General features: G+C 47.5%; 1 protein-coding gene across 4 annotated transcripts; it reads left to right on the top strand.

Annotated features, from left to right (window-relative positions):
• Positions 1–330: 330 nt before the first annotated feature.
• DPP9 (dipeptidyl peptidase 9) lies at positions 331–21607 on the top strand. Of its 4 annotated transcripts, none has more exons than XR_012997097.1 (22): positions 331–356; positions 2403–2490; positions 5492–5745; positions 8548–8660; positions 9722–9895; positions 10110–10278; positions 10441–10554; positions 10858–10986; positions 11490–11551; positions 12075–12175; positions 13630–13807; positions 14617–14782; positions 14891–14970; positions 16520–16672; positions 16888–17023; positions 17730–17875; positions 18177–18323; positions 18476–18628; positions 19196–19338; positions 19677–19788; positions 20255–20680; positions 20967–21607. XR_012997097.1 is itself a non-coding variant. In XM_076359324.1 (22 exons), exons 2-22 carry the CDS (start codon positions 2435–2437, stop codon positions 20345–20347), a joined length of 2583 nt encoding a protein of 860 aa, XP_076215439.1. In that variant the 5' UTR covers positions 331–356; positions 2403–2434; the 3' UTR covers positions 20348–21607. The 4 variants fall into 4 exon arrangements, 3 of the variants coding, with proteins under 3 accessions (XP_076215439.1, XP_076215438.1, XP_076215440.1); XM_076359324.1 differs by having other exon boundaries at positions 5492–5594; positions 5691–5745; positions 20255–21607; XM_076359323.1 differs by having other exon boundaries at positions 20255–21607.
• The last annotated feature ends 453 nt before the right edge of the window (positions 21608–22060 follow it).

The following is a 22060-nucleotide window of genomic DNA, read 5'->3' as shown; positions in this document are numbered from 1 at the left end:
TAGTTCCGTCCTCCCGCAGGCACCCCCCCGCCTCCCACGCAGTGGTTCCTCCCAGGCCCCGCTCTCCCCCGCCCGCCCCCACGAGTTGGTACTTTCCCCCCTCCGCGCGCTCCCGCCACCCCGCCCCGCGCGCTCCCGCCACTTCCGCCGCCGGGTGAAAGGTCGCGCTGCGGCAGGCCGCCGCCTCCCCCCCCCCCCCCCCCCCCTCCCCCGTTTCCGGGGCTGCCCAGTGTCCGGGACATGGAGCGGGAGTGACGGAGCCGCCGCCGCCGCCGCCCCCCCCCCCCCCCGCCCTCCCGCAGAGGAGCCGCCCCCCCCCCTCCCCGCCCGTCAGGGGGAGGTCGCCGCGCCCCGGGGTGAGTGAGGCGGGGAGGGCTGCTCCCTGGGACCGGCGGAGTGGGGGGCTTCCACACACCCACACCCCCACCCCGGTGCGGGCAGGGCTCGGTCGGGGGAGGTGGGGGCCCACCGCAGCGTGGAGGCGCTGACCCCGGGGAAGGAGCGTTTGCCCCCTCCGTGGGCCGCATTCCTCCCCTCCCCTGGGCTGGGGGGGCGCCTTAGGGGGGCGAGGGTGGTATATTTGGTCCCCCCATGACTTGTGTCCCCCGCCCAGGGGGCGGCTACCCCTTGTCCTGGGGAGGGGGGGGGGGGTGTTTGTTCTCCCGCGGTTTGCCCTCCAACCCCTGAGGGGGTTGTTTGTATTTCCCTCCCCCCAACACGCCCCCCCCCCCCAGGGACGGGGTGATGGGGTGGGACGCCTTGCCCTGGGAGGTGGGGGGGGGAGGGGGTGTTTGCCCCCCCAGCAGCCTGTGCTCTGGCCGGGTAGGTGAGAAGCTGCTCGCTCCTCTTTTTCCACAGGCAAAGAGCCGTCTCCAGCAGCGGAGGGAGGTGGGGGGACAGGGTGCTCCGTCCCCTGGGCTCCCCCCTCGCCCGCTAACCCGTGGCCCGGCCCTCCCTCCGCAGCAAGGGCAGGAGCTCCCCGTCGGGGCTTTCAGCCCCGCTCGCACGGGTGCAGAGATGGACATGGGCTGCTGGCAGCCTCTGCCACAGCTCGTCCCTCTGTAGAGAAATCCCCACCGGTTTATTCCACCCTCAGTCGCTTTTATTTTTGGAGAAGGAGGTCTTAAAGCTCCCGGCCACGACAGGGACACATTTGTAAGGGCTTCTCTAGGTGACTGTGTTGCTTTGGCTCTTCCTGAATGCACCAGCAGGCCCCTCGGGGTCTCGCTGACAAATGAGTATCATGATTCATGCCGGGTTTCTGATATCTCGTGTCTGTTTTGTTCAGTTTCTTTTCCTCTGGGTTCAGCATCGGAGGTCGTTATTGTTCCTTTTCTCTGTGTGAGCTGTGGCGGGTGGGATGAGGGTGAGATGTTCCTCTGAATCATTAAAATCCCAGAATAACTGAGATTGGAAGGGACCTCGGGAAGTCTCTAGTCCAACCCCCTGCTCAAAGCAGGGTCAGCTGTGAGATCAGACCAGGTTACTCAGCATTCCTGAGCATCGCTCCTGTTGCCCTCCGTGCTTGCATCGAAAATTGCCCATAAATTACTGGAGACTGCTCCTCTCAGTTCTCTGCAGTTTAGGAGCTTCACTGCTGGCGCTTCTTTGTGACGCTTTGTCTCTCCTGATCCTCTGTGAGTGCGGTTTTGGTGGAGAAATGGCTGTTTGGGCAGACCAGCGGCCTCGGCAAAAGATAGTGGCAGGTCTCGGGTGTGTCTGTGATTCGGAGCTCTCTTGAAGAGGAGACAAAGATCTTTGTACTTTAGTGTACTTGGGTAGAGAGGACGATAGTGAAGGTAGCGCCGTCTCATGCTCATGGAAAATGGGCTTGTGTGTTGAGCCAGCGTTCCTCCGTGGCATCAGGCTGAGGCAGAGGCAAGCAGCAGTCTGGCTTGGAAGACAAATGTGGTTTTTATGTCCCAGGTGGGACTGTGACGCTGTTGGTAGTGGGGCTGCTGACCCTCTGTCTGGCTCCTTATGGTGTCCTTTGTTTGACTCTTGCCTGTAAGTGTACGGACCAGACCTCTGTTTTCTCAATTTTCAGTACCTGATACTTCCGAGAATTTCAGGATTTTGGGAGGGGAGTGAAAGGAAGGGCCAGCACTGAGAATTCTCAGATTTTAAGAAGAATTTTGTGGGAAAGAAAGAGAGAGGCCAGAGAGTTCACCGAGTCCCATTGTTCAGGTGAAGAAGTCTCTCTCAGATTTATCTGGGTTGTTGATATCCAGCATGTGCTGGCAGAACAGATTTGGGCTGCAGAGTGCAAACCGAGGATTTTGTTTGTGCCTCCACGCTCAGTTGGAAATGTGACCTATGGAGGATGCTTTTATACAGCCTTCTTCCTATGACAGGGGAAACTGCAGCTATATGAAATTTGCTTTTTTCCTCTTCCTTCCCAGTTTCCTGTCCTGCCCAGCTCGCCGAGTAGTTAATGCAGAAGATAAAGAGGGTTCGTCTGGAAAACGAGACTGCAGGAAGTTGGAGAAGGTATGTGTCCCAGTTACTCCCAGGGCCTTTATTGACCTTTAGGTTGTGTAGGACAGAGCAATAATCACCTCCTGGAGTGAACGAGGTTTCTGAAGAATCCCAAGTACATAATTCTGCCCGGGGAGCTCTGTGTCGGGATCTGTGGGTCAGGAAGTGACTCAGGAAGATAACTTGTTCCCCTGACTTCCAATTCCAAGCTTGACAATTTTTCTTCCTGTGCTGATGTCCCACCTATGCTTGCTCGTAGTCTTCAGACTAACGCGTTCCCCCTGAGGGAGGGCTTGGTGGATGTATGCCTGATCCATCTAACCTGGCCAGGCAGGGCAGAAAAAGCGTGAAAAAGACCTCCAAGGGACAGCTAGATGTTTTTGGGAGTGGGATTAGCAGTGCTTCTGCAACAACACTGAATCATCTAAATCAGTGCCTCAGCATGGGGACCGTGAAGGACAATCTTTTCCCAGTAAGGTGTAAATCTCGGATGTGCTATATTGATGTGGAAGTTTCAAGGCAGTCTAAGAACAAGATGGTTAAAATTGGTGTCTTGATCCAACTCGCCTTTGAATAATTTCATCCCGAAATTCACCCTGCAACTTCAGTTAGATAAGTTACTCCTTATACCTGTTTACTACATGTATGGTGTTGCCAAATACTTGTTACGTTTTGTCCAAGAGATGGCTGTAGCGATGGATGAAGCAATTGGATTTTCTTTTTACTCTGTATCGTGTCAGGACCTAAGTTTCGTGAGACTCCGCCACATTCCAGCTATGATAGCGGTATTTCCCAACGCTTTCTCGTAACTTTGTGTGGTGGCTACTTTGCTTATCCCACTACTCCACCCTCCTTCTAGTGTCAAAGTCGCCAGGATGAGAGCAGTACCAACTAAAAGTTGTGCCTTTTAGTTCCCTAGTGAATTGTAAAATCATGGCGATACAGTTTGGAAGGGACTCCAGCCTCCAGTTCAACTTGGGACAGGTACCAGTATTACATTTGTGGGCTGTTTTGAGCCCTTAAAGGTACAACTTTCCCTCGTGAGGAGTCAAGCTGGCTAAGACGTTTTCACCAGCTGGGTGAGAGTAACCTAAGGGTCAGGCATCTGGAGCCAAAGCTAGATTATTTTAATTGACTGACTTGGCCTGCAGTGGGATTGGGTTGAGAGAATTGTCCCCGATTTATGGGTTCTTGTGGTCTTCCTGTCACACGTTTCTGATAGGCAACACTTCTGCCTTCAGATGTGATTTTAGTTGCTGTAATGGAGACCCTGGATATAGGCAGTAGAGCCCACAGATGCTCTCGCAGTCTTAGAACATCCCGTCACGTTCTCTTTTGTGGTTTCACTTGGGCTTCCTGCCTGGCTTTGATTGGAAAATACTCTTCTCTATTCATTTTCAAGCTGTGGATTTACTGCTGGGCAGTAGGTACCAGGAGTACCTACAGATTTATTTCAGGAGCTTGTTCTTGTGTTATTCTTCGCACATTTTGTACAATTTAGGGACTTAGCAATTTGAAGATACGGTTATATTTGCAGCCCTTGTACTGTGTGCCTGCAGTTTAAGGAAGTCCAGATGTACTTTGGTTTAGGTTTGCTCATCTCCTGTCGTAATTGCATAAGATGTCAAACTAGGTGAGAACTTCCTTTTAGAGAGTTTTTTAGAAGGTGCAAGCTGCTGGGGAATCCTCAAGGAACACTCGAGGTTCTCCTGAAAAATACTCCTGGTAGAAAATGGGCAGAGGCGAGTGTTTTCTTGTGGTGACATAAATAACCATCCTTCTCCTTTCCCTTGGTTCCCTCCACTGGGAAACAACTTATTGTGCATCTTACTGAGGCTTAAGTCTTCAAGATTTGGTTTATGTGTAATTCTTGCTTAATCCTTCATCTCAGAAGCTGTTCTCCTGTGAGAATGCAGGTCACTGTCCCAAATGACAGGCGGCATTCAAGAAACATCTAATTTGAAAATGTAAATTTTGGGGCTGCTGAGGACAAGGCCTTTTTTGGTGTAGTCCTTATCACTGTTTTGCCCTCTTGATGCTGTGTTAAAGGTAGCGATTCTGTCTCCGTGGAGCAAACGTCTCTGGCCTAATTTTTCAGTAAACTGAAGTTCTTCTGAAATTCTTTGTAACATTCTTCTGGATACCCCCAAAACAACTAAAATGTCCTCATGGAGGGAAATCCAGCTTCTCAAATGGGGTGACAAAAACTGGTTTCCCTAGTCCTAGGCTCATTCCTGCTTTGCAATAGATTACATCATTGACCTTGGGCAAGTCTGTTAGTCCACCTCTCCTCAAATTAACGTTTGCTTCAAGTTGCATGTGGAGGCGTTTTTTTAGACTCATTCAATAACTGCTAGCTTGGAAATGTATGAGGAATGCATGCCACATTTTGCAGGATACGACCAGGGTCTGTTACTGCTGTCTTCTTTCTGTTAGCAAAGACAATTGCACTGTTTTCTTCCTGTTTTGCCATCTCTCCTACTTCATTCCTGGCTGCAATAGCTCTTCAGGTAAGTGAGGTGCTGTGCTTGGGCTTAAACCTCTCTCTCTCTGATGAGCAGGCTTTCCTTTAGGGCAGGAAGGGGACTTCACTTTTGTGGTCTTCCAGGGCAGAAGTTTATGTGCCTTTACGATAGCTCATAGCTTTGATGACTTATCCATCCAGATTCCTGGGGTGGTTTTCCTTTGAGTCAAGCTGATTGTTTTCTGCACCAGAATCTGCTGCTTGTACTTCCTGTAACAGCTTATTTCTAGAACTAGTCCTGGGAGAGTGAGTTTTCTGAGGTTAATATCTTCATTTGCAGGACTCGATATGGGGTGGGAGATGGACTTTTCCTTTCAATACGTCGATGTATGTTTAGAATGTAATCTTTGAGTGCAGAGAATCCTAGGATCTGTAGTTTAAGGAGTGCCTGTTCTCTTAAGCTTGTTGCATGCTTAGAGCTTTCTCTAAGCAACAAAATGTGCCTGCTCGATTTTATGGCTTAATTCTCTCCCTCAACTCCTCCCTCAGTTTTTTGTCCAGTTCTGAAGGGGAAGAGAGGATGACTGCAGTGGACACGCTATCAGACAGCTCTGAAGTGGTCGAGATGGAGGATGTGCCTTCCCAATTCCAGGTGCAAAAGCATTCTTGGGATGGGCTGCGTGACATTATTCACAGCAGCAGGAAGTATTCGGGCATGATAGTGAACAAAGCTCCCCATGATTTCCAGTTTGTCCGGAAAACAGAAGAGTCCAGCCCGCACTCTCATCGTCTTTATTACCTGGGTAAGCCAGCATGCCAGATACCAGGTGTGAATATGTTACAGGAGAGCTTCCAATCTAAACAGGCGAGGAAAAGGATGGGAGGTATCTCCGTTTATGAGATGGGGGAACTGAGATGAAGTAACATTGCTCAAGGTTTGCATGCTCAATCTATAGCAAAGCCTGGAACTGAGCAGAGACCTCTCCAGTCCCAGACAAGCGCTTTAACCACAGCCTTTCTGCTTAGCTACAAGGGGAAATGTTGGCTAGCCAGACCTACCTCGTGACAGAGGTATGAATGCAGTATGCTTTGGCAGCCCAGGTCAGCCCAGGTGATGAGGCAAGAGAAGGGATGTTCCCCAAACTCAGGACTATCTTGTGCCTCTGTAGCTTAGGAGAAATGGGATTTACTTGATTGATCAACCAGACTGACTTTCCAAGGAATTAGCTGTCAGTAATTACTAACTATATGTTGCAAGTTCTAGGTATTAATGGCAGGGTGGTGGTGTCTCCCTGCTTTATTAAGTACCATGTAGGTAGAATGCTTTCAAGAGTCGGGGGGGGGGGGGGGGGGGGAGAAGATTAGGTGGGAATGAACTATTAATGGTATTCGCAGGGAAATATCCTCTTCTTTACAGTAAGATTGAAAGACAGCAGAATGCTGCGTTGTACAAGTCCCTCATTATAGCTGGAGCCATCATGTAATTAGTGACAGAGTGGTTGGATTTTAGTAACTGGATAATTTTGTGGTTGGTAACACGGGAAGCTTTATAGACTATAAAGAGTTTGTTATGCTCTGGGGCATGAGCTGATCGTTACTGGGCCAGTAAAGAAATTGTCTGATGTGCAACTCCGTACAGCAACTGCTTTCCTGAAGTGACCCTGCTATTTTTTTCTTCTTTGAGTTGTTGAGTGTAGGTCACTGTAGGACATAGGATGCTGGATTTGAGGGACTGATTTGTTTTGTCATCGAGCAGCTCCTGTGTGTCAGTGACTTGATTTGTTATAGTTCCTCATACATTCTTATGACACAAGTGCTACTGTAAAGGGCAGTATCCAGAGTTAGCATATTTTTCTTGTTGAATCTGAACAGTGAGACTTGATTTAAAGCTGAATGTATTTCAAGGCCAAGTTGACTTTGATACAGTTTTTGATCTAGAAAACTAAAGAACTAAGGGTCTAAGTGGCTAATTAAAAAAAAAAAAAAGAATGTTGTTCTATTGTATGAAATGGCAACCAGACCAGCTACCGGCTGGTTGCTGTTGTGCATGGGTGTGACTGTTACAGGAGCCAGAACCAGGAACGAAGATACACGAATGTCTTTTCGGTGTTTTCTTCCTTAAGGAAATGTACAGGGCATAGAGCAGATTGATCCATCATTTAAGATCAGTATCTGCCAGGTAATGCTGGGGTACCTCTTCTCAGACATTCCTAATAAAGGGTAAATGCTGGTACTTTCTGTTGCCATAATGAGCATCTTCTGAGTTGCATACCGTGTGCTGTTAAATACTCAGAACCCATTTCAACAGTTCATAAGTGTTTAACATCAGCGTGCTATTACTGTCTCAATGTTAAATAACATTTTCAAGTTTTTATGTGAATACTGTTAGTGACTCTGTGCCGAGGAGTAGGATGAAGACTTCTGAAGAACTTTGCTGTAGAGGTTGAATACTTTTCTTCACTTGGGAGCAGAGTATAATGTCTTTTGGGGAGGAAGGCGATATTTTTCTTGTAAATGCTGATTGATTGTGGTCAGCCTGAGGTCATTGTAGAAAGTACTAATATAATAAGGAGAAAGGAAGTCCAGGTCACAGCCGCATGAGTGTTAAATGTGTGTATATATAGTAATTTGTTCCTATCTGCAGTTTTTCCTGTTTGGACATCTTAAATCATTCCTGGGCTGTCCCCGTAGAATTTTATGTTGTATCATGGCAGATGCTGCTTATATTAAACACCACATGCTCAGCACTTTGGTGTTTCTGTATCTCTGAGGATTATATGCTCACATATTGCTTTGCTTCCCGAGCACTTATTAATATTTCAGTTTTAATTTTAAGTAACTGTACTGCTGGGTTAACCGGCTCAGAAATCTTTCTGTTCTGCCCAGAACATGTGCAGAGCAGACGATACCAGGGCACATTTCCCTGTACGAAATTCTGATCTAGGGAGTCTCTACAGCATACATAGGGGGCAAGTTCATGGTCTTTGATTTTGTTGAAACTGCCAAAATCGTGTGTCAGGATATTTTATTTTTCGTGGTTGTTTTGGAAATTGGATGAAGGCCAACAGCTTATTTGATAACCACAGTCAAAGGCTTATGTAAAATGACAAGGTCTTTTGACTATGTAGTATACTGTTTCATATTTGAATGGGCTTTCTAAAGCTTCCAATCTTTTTCTTCCAGATCTTGCAGGCTGGTGCGTTGGCCTGAATGAGATCCCTGTAGCAAATTTCTGGCTGAGAAATGTGGAGAGTAATGTTGAGTCACCCATTCAGGGAGTGGCTTTTTTAGAGGGGATCTAGGGCGTGGGTTGAACAGTCCACAGAGAAGAAAGTTGGACGTAACCAATTCTGAAGAGGTTGGTTAGTGTTAAATCTTGCTTAGGGAAATTTCTAAATAAATAAGTATCTAAATTTAAATAACTTAGATATTATTCTGTAATTGAACTGAGAGCTGCTTGGGAATGACGGCTGGTAAAAGCCTCTGGACAGCCCCAACCCCTCTGTTATCAAAGACTTTTTTTTTTTCTTTTCCAATTTGCTCTTGGTCCTCTTTGTCCTGGCTAACTAATTTTAAGTAGGATGATGCTTTTGTCCTTCTGATAGGAATGCCATATGGTAGCCGAGAGAATTCCCTTCTTTACTCAGAGATTCCCAAAAAGGTACGGAAGGAGGCCTTGCTACTCTTGTCATGGAAACAGATGCTGGATCACTTTCAGGTAAGCTGAAGTGTGAAGAGCCGGGGTTGACAGCGTTTGGGAAAACTGGCTGATGTTGCGAGGCTGGTATAGTGGGTACTACTCCACTGAACCATAGCGATAATAGCGTGGCAGCGTGTAAGACACAGAGAATGGTATTGGTAGGAATGTTGTATCGAGAATTGCTTTGCTTCATAATGCAAGATATCCACGTGCAATGAAGCCGGCAGTGAGCGCGAAACAGCAGTTGATGTGGCAAGCAAAGGGCCGACCTAGCAAAGAGGACTCTGTAAACTAGCATGTAGTCTACCTCAGATTATAAGCTATCAGGACAGTGCACCTTTCTTCTAGGTATCTTGTCTGGGCTCTTGCCATGCTCGTTGCTGTGCTTGGTGGAATGCCTGTCTGCCATCTTTCCTGCTTTTAAGGAAGTCGGGGAAGTTGAATTTAAACTGCTGCTTCTGCCCTACATTCTATTGCGAGTGAACCAGAAAGGGGGTGAATTTTCCCCTCCCTGATTTCAGTATCTTAATGTCCTTTGTCACTAACAGCATTGATGAAGAAGAGAGTGGAGGGTGTTGGTCTTTCTTCCCTACTAAAAAGGTTCCTGGTGGAAAAGAATTTAGCTGTCTTGACCCCATTTGGATTGCTAGTCCCCTTCACGGTAATTCAAGATCCCCGGAAGAGCTTTTGTTTGCAGTGTCTGACATGGAAACTGTTTGTGAAGGCTGTAGATAATGTCATTAAGTTAATTGGTTACATCTGATTTGCATAAGCAGAGCAAGTGCAGTTGTCCTCGGTTCATGCTGAAGTGCCAACGGCAGAAATGATAGATTCACAATTCATCCCTTTTATGTAGAGGGAACTTTGGGGCATGCGGTTGGTTTAGTCCTCCTGGGCCACACCTGTAGCCTAGAGTACAGTAGTTATGGACCTGTACAGTAAGATGGCTGACTGTTTTTGTCTGGTAGGTTGTATTTTGGGCATTCACAGGCTATCTGGTGCCAGTCTTGAGCATTCCTGTTCTGTGAAAGTTTCTCTCCTTGCAGATTCTTTCAGATTTTCCTTTCCTTCAATACTAGGCAACCCCTCATCATGGGATGTATTCTAGAGAAGAGGAACTCTTGAGGGAACGCAAGCGACTTGGTGTCTTTGGTATAACATCTTACGATTTCCATAGTGAGAGTGGCCTGTTCCTCTTCCAGGCCAGCAACAGCCTCTTTCATTGTCGAGATGGGGGCAAGAATGGTTTCATGGTGAGTCTGCTAACAATTTTAAGAACATCACCTGAAAGAGACAATGTTTTTGGTTGGAGATGGCTGCACATCTGCATCTGTTTGGTTATGGTCATTTCTCTTGTGTCCTGTTTGCCACTATTTCATGGGCTGTACTGTATCTGTGGTTTAGGCTTTTAAGTATGAAGCTGGAAGCTGATTTGGTACTGAGCTGTTTGTGTGTCTGTTGCTGTAGGTGTCTCCAATGAAGCCTCTGGAGATCAAGACTCAGTGCACAGGGCCACGGATGGATCCCAAGATCTGCCCTGCCGACCCTGCCTTCTTTTCATTCATTAATAACAATGATCTGTGGGTAGCAAATATTGAGACGGGAGAGGAGAAGCGGATGACATACTGCCATAAAGGTAACTGGTGCTTCTTGCCAGATTCAAAAGGAAATTCCTTCTGACAAATTCGGGCTGGAAGGGCTCATGTCTTCATGGCTTATTTCTTACAAGTACATTCTTCTTTTGGATCAGCTTTTTCCGAGGAAATGTAAATGCAGTCTCTTCTTTGTTCCTCTCCAGGCTTGTCCAATGTTCTTGATGACCCCAAGTCTGCTGGTGTAGCCACTTTTGTCATTCAAGAGGAGTTTGATCGGTTCACGGGCTATTGGTGGTGTCCCACAGCTTCCACAGAAGGTCAGGGTTCTGCTTATCAAATTCTGATGCTGTAACTGCTGCCGGTCCCTGCTATGAACGATATTTTGAGCAAGGCTTTCCTTTGGCCTGGGTTTGGTCTGTTTCTAGGGAGGCCACCTGAAGGAACGAAACACTGAGGGATTATAATTGTGCTCTGAGGCGTATTTGCAGGTGGTCACTAGGAGCTGCAGCTATACAGGAGATGGACGCCCTGTTGCCCCAGAGTGTACTGCCGCAGTGCTCCAGGCAAGTCAGAAACAGCCGGAAAACACTGTCGCAAACATGCTTACTATCTGTTCCTAGGCTCAGAGGATTTAAAAACACTGCGGATCTTGTATGAGGAAGTGGATGAGTCAGAGGTGGAGATAATTCATGTTCCTTCACCTGCCTTGGAGGAGAGAAAAACAGACTCCTACCGGTACCCCAGGACAGGTAAGTGAAATACCACGGGGCTCCTAATGCAACTCTTGACTCCTGCTGGCAGAAGCACTGGAATTTGTGCTATAAACTTTGCATGGTTAATCTAGGTACTTACTAGGATGTAGAAGCTGGTTGTAAATGTTGAGGCCTAATTGAGTCTCTGAGCCCAAAATCTACTGCAAGAAAGGAATGGGATTTAAAGTTCAGCTTAAATGAAAGGATTGCTGAGAAAATGGAATATATCTGGTGGCATAGTGTGGAATACATTTTGAATCCCGTCTTTCCTCTCCCTCCTGAGACATGCACAGCCAACTAGGCAAGGCAAAAGCAAACTTTTCCCATACCCAAAATGACTCTTGTGATTAGTGGTGTTTGCTCACATGCATAATTTGATATTTGTACACACAGCCATTTTAGTAGGGCCAGGGTCAGTTCTTCTCTAGAAAGTTGTATTGTGTATAACCATGGGGTGTTCAAGTTGGTCATCTTGGTATTCTTTCACTCCTTCTCTGCAGGCAGCAAAAACCCCAAGATTACATTAAAACTGGCAGAATTTAAAACAGACAGCAAGGGTAAGGTAAGTGATAACAACTCAGAATGGGATATTGACTGCTTCTGAAGCTCCCTAGATTTAAGACAAGGTCACTAAGAAATCCTAGATAGTGTTAGCCTTTGTTTTCATCCTCTTGTAACACCTGGTTCTATAATGTGTTTATCCAAGAAACAGAAAAACTTTGAAATGCTGAAAAGTATTGTTCTGGTGGAGAGGCAGCTGGGAGAGGGGAGGGAAGTGAGAAGGAGGGTTCGCCTGGTATACCACATTGTCAACAGAGCAGGAGGGTTGAAGCCCGGTCTAATCCTGGGCTTCAGTCCCTGGCTGTATCCCTTTCTGTGGCTGAATGCCAAAATCATTTTGCTTTGAAGCTTGTTTTTCCCTTCTCTTCCTGCCATCTGTAGAAAGGCTTGCTTCTCCTGGCCTGACCCTTGCTGATGCCAATAGTTAAACTTCCTTATTCTCCCATTCCACTGAGCTTCCATAGGAGGAGGTGGGGAGGTCTGGTAGCAGTCTGATTTGATACTGGACCTTCCTTTTGCTGCAGATCGTGTGTGCTCAGGACAAGGAGCTGGTGCAACCATTTGCTGCATTGTTTCCGACTGTGGAGTACATTGCCCGTGCTGGATGGACCCGAGATGGCAAATAGTACATAAGTTTTTCTTCCAAACTAATGCTCCCAAGGGCTTCCCTGGCTGAACTATTGCAGGCCCTCGACATGCTTTGTATTGTAGTCATGACTTGGTTTTAAAGCCATGAGTGCCAGAAATGGCACATGAGTATTTGGCTTCTTCCATGTTATAGCATCCTAAAAGTAGAAATTAATCAAATGTAGACCAGAGTGACAAGCTGTGGGGTTTAAGACACAACCACAAAGTTAAATGACATCGATATATTAAGCGGGCAGTCCTAGGGAGTTCTTTTGAGTTGAAGATGTTTAACACAAGTACAGTATGCTTCCTGCTGAAAATGGGAATGTACTGTAAGCAGTTTTATCATTGTTCATTGGTCCAGTTTGTGATCAATGCCAAATGCATCACGGGAAAGTGGGCAGTTTGTGTGGTGCTAAGTCCTTCGTGCAGTGCGTACAAGGGGAAAGATTGCTCTGTGACCGGTGTGCTCCCATAGCTCGCTATTGCTCTAAATGTGATACACAGTCTTGTGCTGGCCAGCCTTGCCTGAAGAGTTACAGAATTCACACCAATCCAATTGGTTTGAAATTTTAAAGCTCTTAATTTTTTCCCCTCAAAAGCTTGCTTAGTTTCTGTCCAGATAAAGTCAAGGTGACTTAGCTGTCTTTGAAGATTGCATTCTGTAACTCATCATTAATTTTCTGCTCAGGAAACTAAATTCGTACAGCTTTACAGAAGGTAATCCCTTAGGTGATTCTTATGTTCTGCACCAGAGCTTATCTAAATGTGCTGAATATATCAGTTCATGAAATCCACAGTCACTGAGGTGCTAGGGAGAACTGGCTCTTTTGAAAGTCTGTCTTAATGACGAAACTTCCCTTGATGCACTTCCAGGCCTTGGGGTAGCCGCACTATGCAGCGGTGGCTTGCCATCTGTCATGTTGAGAGGCCTGCAGTGCAGCACCACTTCAAATGACTCTCCTCGGAGAGGAACAAGGCTGAGACTGAAGCGACTCCTTCACTTGGCAGTTGTCTTAGGTCTGTGCCTTTCCCTGCTAGTGCAGCATGCAATGAGGAAGCTACAAATGGATCACGTTAAGAGTGATCACTTCAGCTCGTTAGGAGCTTGCTAGAAAACAAATAGTGCTTCCTGATGGAGGGGCTGTCCAAGGAAGTTATGTTCTGGAGACAGGGTTCTGTTAACAGTACTCCCTTGGAATAGACACTCTGGCAAATCTGTCAGACATCTTGTCTGAACGATACCCCTGTGAAATACCAGAGATGTCTGGCAATACATGTTTGTTGGCAAAGCTTCCAGGAGATTAGAAAGCAGCAATGATGAGAAAAGCTTTGCATTCAGATGCCTAAATCCTTTCTGCCAGCAGGGGGAAAAAGGGTTGCATGTTCTGAGTGTTAGAAAGGGACATCTATTTTGTGGTACTGACATTCACCTCCAACTTCTTTCCCCAGTGCCTGGGCTATGTTCCTAGACAGACCTCAGCAGCGGCTGCAGCTAATCCTTTTGCCTCCAGCACTCTTTATTCCAGTCCCAGAAAATGAGGAGCAGCGCGCTGAATTTGCCAAAACTGTGCCAGAAAATGTCCAGCCATTTGTGATCTATGAAGAAACCACTGACGTGTGGATAAATGTAAGAGGCTTGGGGCTGGGAGGAGAACACAGGCTGCCTCTTCCTCCCCCACAGTTAACCATTTTTGTGTTGGCTGTGTGTCCAGTTTAGTCCATGCTCCAGCAGACTGCTTTGCTACTCAGTAGTGCCAGATTTGGTGTTAATTCAGGGGGTTTGATAAAGCCACGAGAAGGACTTTCATGCAGTCGGCGTTGGAAGAGATGAGGATCCTGCCATCTCCTTGCAGTTGGAGCTGTTCATTTAATTATTGCTAACATTCTCAGTGAACACAGGCATTTTGGACACTGACACTTTTGGATGTAACACTGCCGTTCTTCTGGGGGCATTTTGTTACAAGATTAAATGGCTTCTTGAGGCATGAGCAGCCCTAATCCCTGGAATTTGTACTTATTTAGATGGGTAATGAACATAGGGGACAGGGAATAAACTTCAGTTTCTAAGATTAAGCATCTTGGTACTGAAGTGACAAAGGATCTTGGAGTTCACACCGTGGCATTCCGAAGGGGTTGGAATAGCAACCACTTTGTGGGACTCATGTAGCTGAAATGTCTAGCTCAGAGGCAAGACTGGTGCTGGTTTCGGTGGTAGCCATGGAAAGCCCAGAGCACACGGTCTTCTATGTGGGCCCAAAGTTTCTTTGTGGCAATAGGAAAGTATGGAATGGCTTTTTCCCCACTAGCTGCTCGTCTGAGAGATTTCTCCCCCCTCTCCTTCCCTTTGAAAGCCCAGTAGTTTAGCACTGACTCCCTTGGCTATGTCTCTGCTGTCTCAATACTAATCGCTCACGGGTCTTTTGCCTTGTGTGACAGGTTCATGATATCTTCTACCCTTTCATCCAACCAGAGGGAGAGGAGGAAGAACTCTGCTTTATCCGAGCCAACGAATGCAAAACAGGTTTCTGTCACCTGTACAGAGTCACAGCAGTCCTAAAGCAAGGCAGCTATGACTGGCTGCAGCCATATGTCCATAGTGAGGGTAAGAGCTGCACTTTGTCGGCGTTTCAGCTTTGGGAGCTCCTTCTCTGATTTGCTTGTGTCGTCTTTTGGGGAATACAGTGACTTATTCTCGTGTTCTTTCTTCCAGATGATTTCAAATGTGCTATCAAAGAGGAGATTGCCCTGACTGGTGGGGAATGGGAGGTGTTGGCAAGGCATGGATCGAAGGTAGTGGTTATTTTTATTTTCTCTTGCAGTGTTACAGCTCTGCATTGTCTGCCCATAGTCCTGGCCTACGCCCTCTGTTACGCCTGGGACCAGCTAGAACTATTTAAGCTTCATTTTGTTTCTCTTTTCATTGCTGCCTCTGCTTTTCCCAGAAGTGCTGTAGTCCAGTGCACATTGAACTGATTGCCTTTTTAATCAGACTTCAGATTGCTCCACAGGTAAATCCCATGAGTGAGTCAGGCCATAAAAAAGGACACAAGTCTGAGGTTCAAGAGCAACAAAGAACTATTTTGTGGAGAAGCTTGGGATTGCTGCCTTTGCCGAAGCATTTTAACCCCAATGAGTACTGGTGAATTGGAAATATGTCCTAGCGCTTAGAGTGAACTCTTAGTCTCCCGCTGATCCCTCAGTAGAGCCTTTAGGAAAAAGGCAGCTAGGGAGTATAAAGCAATTTAGAATACGGAGAAACTGTATCTCTTATTAGTTGCAGAATAGCCAGAAATGAATTTTTATTCATCTTCTAGAAACCTAGTTCCATTTTTGCTTCAGGAATTAACTGAGTCTGATATCTAATGCTCCCAGGTGATTTCTGTCAAAATAAAGACCTTGCCTGTTCATTTCCAATTAATCTGGATTTTCACTTCTCGCTTTTTAAAAGGCCTATAGCTCCATGCATTTGGTTGCTGCTGCTTTTCCTCAATCTGCAATTAACCTGCTGTCCCTCCCCATGTGGATTCTCACTGTACATGCTGTTGATTTTGGCTACAGCTCTTCCCTGCATGTGTTATGGCTAAAATTGTGTTAGCAGCAATTATTTTGATGCATTAGTTGCTCCACAGGGCTCTGCCTGGTTTTCCTGGCCAATTGAGTTGGATATCTTTTTCCCTTTGCTGTCCACAGTGGTCTTCAAACTGTGGGTTAGCCAGAAATAGCATTTGGGCTTCAGCATTTGGAAACTGTAAGGTGGAAAACAGTTCAGTTACTGTTGCTGGATCAATGCAGTATTTAAAAGCTGTAGTCTCTATTCCTGGCTGGCCAGGTGGTTTTGAGAAGCAGCTTTATCTGGACATTAAAAACATATTTTAATGTGGCTTGAAGTTTGGTACTGTTAGAGCTATTAGACTGGTCCTTCCACAGATGGGAATTGATTATCAGGATTGTTGGAAAAAATACACGTATATCCTTATAATCCAGACATACTACGGGAAGACGCCATATTTAAGCACAGAATCTTCCTAGTTTCACCTATGGGGAACAGAACCCAACTTTTTATGCTCCTTAGTAAGCAAATGCTTTGAGTCTCTCAAAAAAGCTGAGTGATGGCTTTTTGTTACTTCATTGGACTATATGCAGTTCTCCATAAGTGCTGCGTATGTGTTCTCTAGCCTATCGTATCAACAGGCGTTGTGTACGGTCCCTAATGCCGCAAGCAGTCTGTCATGGTTTATTTGTGTGTTAAGCTGACTCTGCCTGGGGCCAGACTGTTTGAACTGGCAGAGGAGCAGTAGTTCTCATCCTTCTGTCACTGAGCCCTCTCTTCTCCGCGTAGATCTGGGTCAATGAGGCTACGAAGCTGGTGTATTTCCAAGGCACAAAGGACACCCCGTTGGAGCACCACCTTTACGTAGTCAGCTATGAGTCTCCTGGAGAAATTGTGCGACTCACCACTCCGGGCTTCTCCCACAGCTGTTCAATGAGCCAGGTTTGTTGTTTCTAGATACAAGACACCCTTGTCTCCTGACTGACAGGGATCCTAACTAGGAATGGTAATGAATCACGACCAGTACTGAGTCCTGAGGGCTTCTTTGTCTTGGTTGCTTGAGATGTGGGAGCTCTTGTCTGAGAACTGCATGGAGGAGATTAGATGTAGGAAGTGAAAGACCTTGTTCCCCTAACTCTCCTCTCTCCCATCTGTAGAACTTCGACATGTTCATCAGCCACTACAGCAGCGTGAGCACTCCACCTTGCGTGCACGTCTACAAGCTCAGTGGCTCCGATGATGACCCGCTCCACAAGCAGCCCAAGTTTTGGGCTAGCATGATGGAGGCAGCCAGTAAGTCCTGTAGAACGTGTCAGTGCTAGGTTATATCTGATACTCTTCCTACGAGTGGTAGCCAAAGGTGATGGAGAGGGAAGTGGTCCAAGTAACTTCACTCTAAGGGAAAATGAATTGTGTTATCTTGGGGGGGAGATATCTTTAGTGGGTAGCTCATCCAGGAAATGGTATATGGGCTTTTAAGATGTTACTATTTCGTGCTTTGAGTGAAAGCAGTGCTCCAGGGTGCAGGGTTTAGATGGCTGTGGGTTTAGGTGTTTCTTTATTCATGATTTGTCTGAAGAGGGGCAAGTATCTGGGATGCAGTGACTACTTCATTCCAAGGCCTTTAAGGATTTAGATACAACTCACAGCAGCACATGAACCCCTCCTGCAAATGTTTTCTCCATTTGACCTGTCCCTGTTCTTAACTTTCCACACCTTGCTGTTGTGGCATCGCATGCCTTGTCTGAGGATACCCAGCTGACGATGTTTTCTTGGGTGATCCCTTCACTCTTTATATGGCCTGTTGCCCTATGCAGGCAGATAGGGGCTGTTTGTTTCCCAGGGAGAGGCTTCTCTGAGAGGCATTGCTAAGGGCTGGTACGGTTTGCTATTGAAAGAGCCCTGGCTAGGGTCAGAATGAGGTAGTTCAGGCTCAGGAGTAGGAAGCAGAGCCTGCTGCCAGTTACTGCATTGCTAGTGTCTGAGTTTCCTTCTGCAGGTTGTCCCCCAGATTACATCCCACCTGAGATCTTTCACTTCCGCACTCAGTCAGATGTCGAGCTCTATGGAATGGTCTACAAACCTCATGATGTCCAACCTGGGAAGAAGCATCCCACAGTGCTCTTTGTGTACGGAGGCCCTCAGGTAATAATCCAGACTGTTGACTGCTGATGTTGGCCATGGGATTGCTGTCCAGGGCAGAGCTCTGTGTAGCTCAGTCATGCATCAAGACTTACGCTTTGGTTAGCACTGAGCACTGGATCTCTATTCTGATCTCTGCTTCAAACCTCAGATGGTTTTTCCAGCATTTAGTCTGATTTGCTTGGCTCTGATAGCTCAGTTAGTGGCTGCTGTCCAGCTCAGGATCCTACAGAGTGGGACAGACAGAGGAAGGTACTGGAAGGCAGCTGCTCAGCTCTGAAACTTTTCTTCCCTCCTCCTGCAGGTGCAGCTAGTGAACAACTCCTTCAAAGGAATCAAGTACTTACGGCTAAACACGCTAGCATCCCTAGGCTATGCTGTGGTAGTGATTGATGGAAGGGGTTCGTGCCAGCGAGGACTCAAATTTGAAGGGGCCCTGAAAAACCAAATGGTAATGTACTTTTGTTGATGAATCACTGCTCATTTGCTCTTTTTAAGGCTGCCTGGCTGCATGTTTCCTGTGTGAGTGTTGCTCTTGTCTTTTCTGTCTCAAGTTTCTAGATTTAGAAAGCCACTAACTTGAGCTTCTGTGTTGCCTTTTAGGGTCAGGTGGAGATAGAGGACCAGGTGGAAGGTTTACATTACGTAGCAGAAAAATACGGGTTCATCGACTTGAGTCGGGTAGCCATACATGGCTGGTCATATGGGGGTTTTCTCTCCCTCATGGGTCTTATCTGTAAACCCAATGTCTTCAAGGTAAGTCTGGACATGGGGCTGTCATCTTGGGACACTTAGCTCTCTCAGCTTCTGTAACTCATGGCATCTGGAGTTGGCATTTTTGCTTGATGTTTCTGATGGATGGGTGAAAATGTCCCTCAGTCCTGCCTGTAGCTCCCTGGCTACAGTCCTGCATTCTGCTTACAGATCATACCTGACTGAGGCTCGATAAGGATGGGGTCTCTGGGATGGGGTAATTACCCAGTGACTGCCAATGGAGGACTTAGCCTAGCATCCAATGATGATAATTGATTCCTAAGCCCCTTCCAAAGTCTCCAGCACAGTTTCTGGATCATTCCACAAGTCCTCCTTGTAAAGGGGGAGCCTTTAGTGCTGGTATGCAGGAATTTGCCCCATTGTGACCATAAGAGGAATAGCAGGAGGAGGAATCTGGGTTTTATGTGCGTTTGCTGTAAAAGAATCCTGGTCTGAGTGACGGAACAGTCCAGAGCCAGTTTTTCCTGCTTCTTCAGGAAAACAGGGAACACTTGAACTCTTTAGCACGTGATAATTGAGGCTGTCTCCTGCCACCTATTTGTTTGACAGATTGCTATAGCAGGTGCTCCTGTCACAGTTTGGATGGCATATGACACCGGGTATACTGAGCGGTACATGGATATCCCAGAAAACAACCAGCAAGGTTATGAGGCTGGCTCTGTGGCATTACACGTAGAAAAGCTTCCCAATGAGTGAGTACCGTGGCCTTGAGTGATCTGCTAAAAACCTGCTCCCGGGTCCTGCTCGGTGCCGCCAGTTGCACCTCTGCTGAATCCCAAAAGAATGGATGGATTCTGATCCCAGTTAATTTTAACTCACGTGGCTGGTTGCTGCCTTCTGCGGCAAGCTGGGGCCATTGTACCCCAGCCCCCTTTGCCAGGGAGGGGTTGAGGACCGTGTCCATGGCCTTACGCTATTGTGACCGCCTGTCCATTGCTCAGTTTTGGCTTGCCGACTGGCGGCTCTTTGCTCAGACCCACTGCAGAGCTTTTTGTGTGGTTTCTCATCCTCTCTCTCATCCCATCTCCAGGCCAAATCGTTTGCTGATCCTCCATGGCTTTTTGGATGAAAATGTGCACTTTTTTCACACCAACTTCCTGGTATCACAGCTAATCCGGGCTGGAAAACCTTACCAGCTGCAGGTAGGAGGAACAAGAGTGAAGTGGGAAGGTCCCTTAAATCTGGAAAGAGGAAAAGTTTTCTGCCGTGTGTTCTGGGGGCGGGAGAAGGTGGAGGCAGATGCTCCCACATCTTGTTGCAGTGTAGATGACAGTAAATGCCTAGTTTGGCTCCAAGAGGTGGCCGGGAGGTGGCACTGTGGCTGTTCCGATGCTGGCAGATGTGGCCTGTATCTAAAAGCATTTGCAAACAGGGCTCCTGCCCTCGGGCCTGGAACTTTCCTTCCCCGCTGAACTGTTGCTGTCTCACTGAGAGGACTAGCAGCACATGCCAGTGCAATGAGGGAGGGGGGCTGGTGTTCCAGATCTTCCCTGGCACCTCTTTGACCCGATGGAGACTGGGTTGAGGGAAAAGGGCTGACGTGAAGGAGGCTTGTCCATGCTGAATGAGCTGCTCCTGGCTAACTGCCCTGTCTCTGCTTCTGCACAGATCTACCCCAACGAGAGACACAGTATTCGGTGCCCTGAGTCAGGAGAGCACTACGAAATCACGCTGCTGCACTTTCTACAAGAATACCTCTGAGAGCACAAGCCTCTGCAAACTGGACACTGACAGCTCACCTTCCCCCTCCTGTGCCCTGCCACTGCCGCCTCCCTCGACAGCCATCTAACCCAGAGCACAAATGGCTGAGTGCCCACGTCTGGGCTGGGTGTCCCCCCCCTGAGCGAGGGGGGAGGGTGGAGGGCACCTTCCCTTTGGACAGTGCCACCTTCTTTCACTTTCCAAGCTGGAGGTCTGCCCCTGCTCGGCTGCTCGTCCTGTTCCTCTCCTCCGGCCTGGCTGTTAATGCTTTTTTTGCTGCTACTCCCTCTATCCTGGGAATCAATGGACAGTGGTCTGTCTCCCGAGGCTGAGGTTTGTGTCCATTTCTCTCTCCCCCATCCTTTTCCCCTTCCGCTGCACCTCTGCAGTTCCCATACTCTTACCTGCAAGAACTCAGTGCCTGTGTTGGAAATGGAAGAGCCGAATCAGCAAGCTGCCTTAAGCCAGGAGCGGGAGGGAAGAGAGAACTACCTGTTGTTAAGCCCCAGGGGAGCTGATTGCTGCTGCTGTGTCCTGGCCCTGCTGCGACACTGTGGAGCCCTGGGATGTGAAGAGAGCTCCACAGAAGCATGCAACACTAGTCTTTTCTATTTTTCAGTTTAATTTTGCAGAGCAGATGGAGGAAGTGGCTGGGGTCGGTAACAGCGTCCTCTGATACCTTTCTCTAATGGCCGTTCACAAGCAGAGTTGTGCCAACAGGTAGCATGGCAGCTGAAGCAGCTGGCTACAAGCAGAGATCATTTCTCCGGAGATCACAGCAGCATTTGGGTTTTTGCAACACAAGGTGGATGATATTTATGCAAATCCTCCCTCCCTCCGTTCTCTGTGCTGCCTCCTGATCCCACCTTCTCCTTCCCCGACACCCTGAGCTTTCAGATGTGCACTGAAAATGGCTGTGCTTCAGTTCTCTGCGGGTCAGTGACTGTTCCCCTTGCCCGTCTACTCAGAAAATGCTCTCTTTTGGTTTTTATTTACCTGGTCAACAGGGACTGCAGTTCTGGGGAGGAGGGGGATTGAGCATTCGCACCTCAGGGGAGCACATACCCCCCTCAAGCCAAGGGTTCTGCCAGGGGCAAAAAGAAAAAAAAAAAAAAAACCACCCCACCCAAATGAACCATGTTGACTTGCCCTGGAGTATTTTAAGTGCGTATTATGAAAAGAAAATATTTTTATGGATTCTTATTCTTTTATAATTATGAGTGTAAGATGTAGCGACTCATTAAAATATTGGAAAGAGACACGCTGGCTGGCATTTGTGCCTGTTTTTGGAGTGCAGGAGAGGGCTCGGGAGGAAATGGCAGCTGGCTCGTGATAGCCAAAGCCGTGTCTGTGGTAAAAGCAAAGTGCTCTGTTCGGTTTCTGTGCTGAGCAGTGGAGAGAATATTAAATCCCTGATGTTCCTCGGGGGAAGCATGATCCAAGCAATTGAAGATGCAGAGAGTTGGGAATCCTGGACCGTGTTCTTGGCTCTGCCGTTAAGGTGCTGCATGACCTTGAGCAAGTCAGACATCTCGAGCTTGCGAATACCAGCCTCGGTGCTGGAGGCCGGTACCTCGCCCAGCGCCCTGACTCCCTCCGATGACTTAGGGGGATGCAGCTGCTCGGATCCAAACGCTTCCAAGCACTCACAGCTCTGATCCCACGCTAGGATACACGGAGCTGCTTTCTGCAGGTGCTGGGCCTGCCTATGCT

This window comes from Aptenodytes patagonicus, chromosome 25 (assembly GCF_965638725.1).
Source record: "Aptenodytes patagonicus chromosome 25, bAptPat1.pri.cur, whole genome shotgun sequence".
NCBI lineage: Eukaryota > Metazoa > Chordata > Aves > Sphenisciformes > Spheniscidae > Aptenodytes > Aptenodytes patagonicus.
Note: the sequence above shows the minus strand (reverse complement) of the source record. Positions and strands in the feature narration are given on the sequence as shown.